At 33.9% G+C, this 8,421-nt stretch overlaps 1 protein-coding gene across 1 annotated transcript in view; it reads right to left on the reverse strand.

Moving 5' to 3' along the window:
• The window catches only part of Mical (Molecule interacting with CasL), a 28,991-nt gene extending 20,648 nt beyond the window's left edge, over positions 1-8,343 (reverse strand). The window contains exons 1-10 of the mRNA XM_018448159.1: positions 7,804-8,343; positions 4,821-5,145; positions 4,400-4,724; positions 3,946-4,304; positions 3,587-3,844; positions 3,098-3,300; positions 2,230-2,363; positions 1,843-2,090; positions 1,022-1,144; positions 649-846 (exon numbers count right to left, since the gene is read on the reverse strand). Of these exons, the coding sequence (XP_018303661.1) occupies positions 649-846; positions 1,022-1,144; positions 1,843-2,090; positions 2,230-2,363; positions 3,098-3,300; positions 3,587-3,844; positions 3,946-4,304; positions 4,400-4,724; positions 4,821-5,102 (2,130 nt within the window). The 5' untranslated portion in view covers positions 5,103-5,145; positions 7,804-8,343. The remainder of the gene's footprint in view (positions 1-648; positions 847-1,021; positions 1,145-1,842; positions 2,091-2,229; positions 2,364-3,097; positions 3,301-3,586; positions 3,845-3,945; positions 4,305-4,399; positions 4,725-4,820; positions 5,146-7,803) is intronic.
• Between the last annotated feature and the right edge of the window lie 78 nt (positions 8,344-8,421).

Consider the following 8,421-nt stretch of genomic DNA (forward strand, 5'->3'; position numbering starts at 1 on the left):
CATAGATATAAAATTTCTATTTATTAGACTACTGCTAGCATAATTCTTAATTTTATGCATAATCAACTACGTTATTGATATTTTTAGCCATGATTTACGTATACATATAAAGACAATTGAAAGATTATGTATAATGTTTCTGGCATAATCTCCTAAGAGTTTAAAGAAATTTTACTCAAAGAGTTTCATAAAATAGCAATTATATTAACAACATAAGATTGTATAAAAAATCTGACAACATAACCAATTGTTTGGACTTATTCTCTTTTATAGTAGATTACGCGCGTTCAGTACGTGTCCGGTTCTTCTCGAAGTACGGTAAAGGTAAGTCCAATAAATACGATTAACAATGATATAAATATCCCGCGACACATAACATCTTCGATCTTCTGCCATCGTGACTATGTAAGATATAATTCAGTTATTTCAGCAACTTTCTAAAAGTTGCATACAGCTATAATGTTAGGTCTATAAATTTATTACAAAAAATTCAATTTTGTTTATGGATAAACAAATTTTTTTCTGCAAAATTGGATTTTTTCAAAAAATTTATATACTTTTTGCGAAATTGCCATTGACTTTGTCTGTATCTTAGACAAGCACTGGTCATTTTAAACTGTAAATAGATGGATAATTCTTTCTACTTACCATCGTCACGCCCACTTTCTCGGTACTCCGCCTTTTTCGAGAACGCCGGTTAATCGTATTGTCCTTTTTATCCATGTAAGAGTGCACATTTTCATTAGCATGCCGTGAGCGCGAATGTCGTGTTTTCATAACTTTTTCCTCAGACGTCCATTGTTTCAGTTGCTTCGAATGGGCAGTGCATTCTTCCATTTCTGGTTCCTGTTGCAATAAATGGCGCTTAATTTTACAATTATTTTGTACGGAAGGTATTCACGTAAGTATTTTCTGAAACTTTTTAGAGAAATAACATTTAACCCGTGCTAATTTAAGTAAGAATCTTTAGAGTCTCTTTTATTTCAAAAAGACTAGACATATATCCTCCATTTTTACTTACCAATTTTGGATGTTTAATATATGGAATCTCGCCCCTGAAAACTTCATATATTTGTGTTAAGTAAGAAAACATGGCAAGTGTGTCAGGAACATCGCACTGAACCATTTCTTCTCCTGTCATTATCTGTAAGCATAATTATTTTTCTTTTATTACCTAGATCAGACCTGTCCAATTTGAGCTCCGGAGCCAAAACACAAAGTCATCGGCGCAAAAAAATTCAATGTGAGTAAAATTTTAGGAACTATCAAGTGTTGATAAGCTTTACTCAGATGTATATCAACACTTTACAATCTCCGAAATCTTATCCACATTGAATTTTTTTTACGTCGATAGCTTTGAGTTTTGACTCCATAGCTCAAATTGGACAGGCCTGATCTAGATAATCTGTAAACATAACAATGTTACACAGTAAACTAACAGTAGACTAACAGTTCAAACAATAAGCTCTAATATGCAATTATTACTATACTTTTTCTCTATTTGGTGTTCTGCTTAAGAATCATAAAACGTATATAATGATTTGATTGAACTGAGAAGACACGCACGCACGCACGTACGGACGCACAAAATTGACAATACTGATGAATTACTTTAAGAATATTTTGTACTAAATATTTTTAGTAAAAAATATTTTGTATTAAAAATAAGGAAAAAAATATATCCATATTAGTAATGCTTTTTAGGCTTCTACGGGTATTATCTTCATTTAGCATTATATCTTAGCATTAGCAATGGATACAAACACGGTGATAACCCGCAAACCTTCTGGTATCCAAATTAGTAATATTTGAGCAAAAAGATAAAAAATATAATATACTTACCGGCGGTATATTCAATTCCTTTTCCAATGTATCAAAGGCGAGTTGATTGTTCTTCACTGTATCTTTCGCATTTAAACTATAAAAATCTATTAAATCTGGACGGTATCTATGAACGATTGCACAAATAGCTAAACCATCTTTAAAAGAGGCACCTATATCTTCGATGTGAACTTTGTCGTACAATGCAACTTGCTTTTGTAACCAGCGAAGCAGTATGTCTGGATGAACTTGAGTATCAGCTCTCAGATCTACATAAAAGTGTTCGTTTTTAATAAAAAAAATAAATAAATATATTAAAAAATCAAATAGTAATTTAAATGTAACAAAAAAAGTTGAGAATTGCAATTTTGTAAGAGTCCAAGATTTTGATATTTTTAAGAAACTCACCACGACGTCTTCGTTTCTTTGGAATATCAATTTCAGACTGTATTGCAGGCTGTTTGATACTTTCAGGATCGTCTGTGTCAAGAAGACTGCGCACTTGTATCGGAGTTACAGAACGTACATTCAGATTCGGATATCTTAAAAGAAAAAAAAAAAGATAAAATAAAATATATTCAATTATTCTGAAATTACTAGTATTTGGTAAAGCAACAGACACTTGATGCAAATCTTTCTTATAATCTATAATAAATAAATAAATTGCTTTATAGCTTTATAGTTTTCTTCAAAATAATTATTGCACAGCTGACTATTTGGACAGTTATACTTTATAGACGAGACTCAAGTTTCTTCATCTTCTAGATACTTACTGTCAGTATCAGTGGCGGATTTACACATTTTTTCACCCTAGGCCCTGTACTTCTTGGCGCCCCTTTCAGATAAATAAACAATAAAAAAAGGTATCAAAAGGTATCACTTTTTCATCAAAACATCAAAATTTTATTTTTGTGCGCCAAAGCACTACTTCAAGATGCCATATTGGCAAAAATGCATCACAACTAGCAATCCTGCACAAATATAAAATTTGTCCGTTTGTTCTTTTTCGACGAATTCTGTATTAGTTCTGAACTAGTGCAATATGTTAGAATGAAACAAACTATACCTATCTCACTCTAACTTACTGCATCATGCACCAGTTCAGAACTTGGTACAGAACAAGAAAAGCTCTTTTAATTTTGGTCCCTAGAAAGATTGCGCTTCTGTGCCCCTAGGATGGCGCTCCTAGGCCCGGGCCTCGTGGGCCTCTGTCTAAATCCGCCACTCAGTATAGATAAAGCCTCACTGATTTATTCATTTATAATTAATATCTTACCTGGTGTGAGGATCCAAAGTGTATGCAGCATAATCTCTATTTAAATTCTCTGGTGTCGTCTGTCCCAACAGCCTGTATATGGACTCACGTTCCGCAATTACTTCTAACGGAGACAACAAAGCCCCCCAACCTTTGATTGTCCAGCCGGCATCCAGAGAGCTCAAAAATCCCCTCGCGCAACCAGAGCCGGTAGGCCAAAATGGCTGCAATCATTTTTCTTTTAGTTTTTCATTCAAAGATCAAATGAAACAGGAAAATTAAAATCTAATTATAAAAATCAAAGAAATGCACAACATTAAAAGAGCAATAATAAATAAATAATCTATCCACATTCTATTATGTGCATTATTATTTATGTACATTATTGAAATTTTTGAAATTTTTTCTTGATATTCTGCGTCTAAAAGAATGGATCTGGATTTTATACCGGATTTTATATAATTTTGAATGACGTGAGGTAAGTATATAATATAAGTATATATCATTTACCTCCAAGAGGCTGTCGCCTACAAGGATCATGAGCAGTCTATGACCATGACGCTCCAATACGCGACTTGCATTTTCCGCCGCGTACATCGAAGTAAAGTCAAACATGGCTACGTCCGGTTGGCCATAATGATTTACTGCAAATTCCATATCCATCATTTGATATTCCGTTGAGAATTCTGCTGCTTCTCGCGCGTATAACATCAAGGCTTCACGATCCACGTTTTCTTTCGCGAGTAATTTTGCAGTGTCAGCATGATCCTAGAAATAATAATTCATTTTAATTGTCAATCTGAGAAATAATAGGTATATTCTATAATTACAAAGTTGTATGTTATATATACATATATATACATATATACCTGTAGAATAACTCCCTTGTCGATTAAACTATGTTTCTTGGCAGTCATAACGAAATAATGAGTGTCATCTTTGTAATACACGATATTTTCCAAGTCGATACCAGTTTCTTGGTACAATTCTTTAAAGAATTTTTGATTAAAGATAAAGGCGACACCACTGATCTCTTCTACGCGAGCTTCTGCCTCGGTCCGTTTATTTATAAAATTTGCCGTGATTGCAATGGCTAGTTTTCCACGAAATTCCTTGCGTTTAAAACCTTCCAAGGTATTTCTTTTACCATCAGCTCCAATTAGCACATCGAACTCGTATTGGGAGACAGGATGGTCGGCTGGTGAAATCTTTGCTCTCCAACCAATCTCTGACGAAAATATTAAATAGAAAACATTAGTAATAAGCAAATTATAAAGAATAATGAAGAAATTTTAAGACATTCTATCATCAATTATTACTTACTGCCATCTTCCTGATTATCCGGTGGTTGAGTCAGAGAATCAAAGCTTACACTCTCGTGGAATTCGACACCAAGAATTAAAGCAACTTTCAGTAAAATACATTGCAATTGCCGAATGCTGATGTGATCTATAGAACCTGCGCAAAACTTTCCAAAAAATTTTTTCGCTCCTAAACCACGTAGATCCTGAATGACGAAAGGCCACAAATGTAAAACATTATTTCTGGACATTCGGTCTCTTTTCTCCACCACAACGACTTTTGCTCCCAATAATTGTGCTTCTATGGCTGTGCGCAGACCACATGGGCCACCACCGATAATCAAAACCTAAGTAAAATGTAAGTAACTTTAATTAAAAAATTTTTCTTATTGATCTAAAAAATAACTGGAAGGTAAAAATTAATAAATAAACTCTCGTATTACCCTCGTATTCGGGCATACTTTGCCACGATTATAGCACTTGTGATTCGCCCGTTGATCAAATTTTTTCCATAGAGCTTGCGCCTTCCATGATCGCAATTTTATTTTCAATTTTGGATAAAACTGATTAACGACATTCGGCCGGATTTTCAGTAATTCACACAGTTGTCTATAGTAGCCAAGAATAGATTTCAATGTAGTGGCGTTGCAAAACTGGTCGAAAATCTCGTTGGCCAACGCTGTCTCCGGTGAGTTAGTCGCTTGCTTTTTGCCAGTCTGATCCATCGTCTTTATCTTTTGCTTTTAGTTTCACTCATCAGTTCATTATCTAAAAAGAAAAAAATGTTTTTCCTTATTTTTTTCATCAGGACTATTTACTTTATTAAAAATTTCAATATAATATGATCGATAGATTCCCATCTTCAGAACTTTTCAATTTTTTGCTCCTAACATATTAAAACAGAATTCTGGGATGATAATTAAATTATAAAAAAGATAACAAGTTTGTCTTTTCTTTATTTACTAAAAAAAGTATTTTTGTCTCGTTTCTATTTATATCATAACTTTACGTATACGTTATAAAAGCTTGATATTATCTATGAATAAAAAACAAAATAAATAAAACGGGAAAAAGAAATGTCAAAATAAACGCTATATTTACACCTTGCTTTTACAGTGGAAAACTTGCCAGCGTAAGCGAATCATTCATCTCATTATCGATTCCGTTGGAGACGTGATGACTCTCGCTTATTCGCAGCACGTCTTTTTGTGAACAATCGTAACACCCTGCACCGAAGGTGCCGATAGTCTACGATGTTCTTCTCCGGTTCGTTGAACTTACGGTCTGATAATTTTGTAGCTCGTCGCATGCTCGTAGCATTCGCTCAATATTTCGCCAAGGAAAAATGGAAATGTGAAAACTTTCCCATGCATGGATTTCCGGAGGAAACAAGCTCATAAATAGCTCCTAATTCTTATTCCAGCTATTCGTTCTTATTCCAATGCGATGATGAAAAGAGAGAAAACAATCCGAACTACGTTTTCGAGTAGACATTTTAGAACTTATTTCTGTTTGTTAAAAATATCTAACTATATAACTATTATGAATTGTTATTCCGAACAACCAGGACATATTTTATGAAACATTATTTTTTCATATATAATTAATACTAGAATTGCGGTTGTGCCATTTTTTTATCCATCTGATAGTTCTTCTTTTCGTGTTAATTTGAATTTGTATGTGGATTTGTACTTCAAATTTTTGTGACTTTTAATAAATAATCATAATTAATTACAAGTAATTTTACTTTTATGGTAACAGTCTTCCCTCGTAAAAAGCTAGATTTTCCTTGAATCGCGATTGGATTAATTTAGACCTGTGGTTCTAGTGTTAACGAGAGTTATTATAATGAGATAATAATCTTCTGGGTAATTAGCTCAAAATGAACAGCTGGAGTAAAAAGTTCGTTTTTGAGCAAAAAAATAACAAATAAAGACCATTAAATTCTTTATCTATTGCGAATTTGATTTACGATAGTGGGGAGTCCAGGTTAATGGAGGTAATTTAAGAATAGACATCTCCTTAAAAATTTTTTATCTATTTAAAATTGACATTAAAATTGAAATCAAAACGCGATGCCGTTAATATCGATTTACTTGAGAAAATATTGAATATTCTTGTGTATATAAAAGCATTTAACTGATTTATTATTTTCATTTCCTTATAAAAAAAAAGCAACGATTAATACAGTTAATTAATCATTGAAAATAAAAGTGCTTTGTCACATATCATTTTTAAAGTTTCATTGTCAATAGTTAATTATAAAAATAGTATATAACAAAGTGTTTTTATTAGTAATAGTTGATATTGAGTGTGAATCAATTAACTTGGTTGAAGGTACTGTTCATCGTGCATTATTATTTTTAAATACACCACTGCATATTACATTAAAATTATTGCTGTAACATAATTCGAATGTTTGCAGCTCTCAATATTTTATTATTTGATGCTATAATTTTTAGTTACAAATAATTCTGGAAGAAAAATGATCTTAAAAAAATATAAAAAAAAAACAGAAAAGGATCATCAAAATAACGAATAAATAAATATTTCAGGTGATATATATTTTACTTTTACAAGCAGAATGATTAAAAAAGTATATTGCTCAGGAAAATCATGTGATTTATATATATATATATATGTATATAAAGATAGGGGTGACTCACATCTGGCAAGCGACTCTACCTAGAACAAAGTCGCTGTGATATTAAATATTCTCCGAACAGAACACTTTTGATTTGATACATTTTGGATAATAACTTTTATTGTTACTATTACTATTATATTATAATAATGGTTTCAAAAATTTCATGTCTTTTTAATAACAGATTTTTTAAGATTTCGAAGATTTTTCTTAGCTAACCTTGTCAAAGTAAATTTCATCATTCGCATATAGAAACGTTGAAATTTTTTATTTTTATGCATCCTCGTACCGCGCTAAGCCATAAGTTAAAATTCCATCAAAATAAAATATCTAAAATTACCTGAAAAACATTATACATACATTCGATTCCTCAAAGTAATTTGCGAAAAGCTCGGTGTTTTCAATCGCTTGTAACTCAAAAATTACTGTTACCTCGATACATTTTTGCAAAAATTCATTCTATTTATTATTATTATCATTATTGGAGAAAGATTCAGGCACATTTCGAGACAATCTATATATAATTTACGCAATTTTACATATATGTATACTGCGATATATTTAATTCGATGACGATACGTAATAGGTATAGCGGAATTTTACGTGTGTGACGTGTGTATAAATAAGCTTACTCGTATATGTGTCCATATACAAGATACTCTCTCGGATGCATACACAAGTGAGTCTGCAATCTGCATCTACATATATGCACATATATGCACAGTCACGTCATGCGTGTCTTTAAGGATACAGCAAGAGATGTGCGTACTACGTGTACGTACTTGTATGAAGAGCTGGCCGTGTCACGGTGCGTTGCGCTGCATGCAGTACGTACATACGGTCGTCGTGCGAGGATACGTCGAGAGACGAGACTCACCAGACAAGACTGCGCTCTCGTACTGTTGCCTATTGTCGCGTACTGTCTCGTAGCACTCCCGCAGCGCAGCGCGCTTTCCTAGGATCTCTTTACCTTTTTATAGCTCGCACAAAACTCACATCGCTCAAAACACACATGCCGAGGAAGGAGGGTCAGAGTGGGCGATAAAAGAGACGGAGGGTTTCGTCGGGGGTGTGACGCTCGCTGACGCTCGCCGACGCTCACGCCTCACGCACCACGGAAACATCGGCGGAATCCCATCGTCCCCAGTGGCCCAGTCCGCACAACGCTGCACTGCGCTGCAGTCGTTGCACAATTAAAGCTCTCTTTAAGCGCAACGCCTAGTCGACCTGTTTCGACTGGATCGCGAATATCGCGATGAAACTCGCGAAACTCACCAACTCGCTACTGCTCACTACACTGACAGCGCTAACACGACACGACGTGACGACCAACCAACTTGAACTGACTCGAACCGACTGCAACTGACGACCAACTGACGACGACGCGGATTCACTTCACC

The sequence above is a fragment of the Mycetomoellerius zeteki genome, unplaced genomic scaffold, assembly GCF_001594055.1.
Source record: "Mycetomoellerius zeteki isolate Tzet28-1 unplaced genomic scaffold, Tzet1.0 scaffold22, whole genome shotgun sequence".
Taxonomy (NCBI): Eukaryota; Metazoa; Arthropoda; class Insecta; order Hymenoptera; family Formicidae; genus Mycetomoellerius; species Mycetomoellerius zeteki.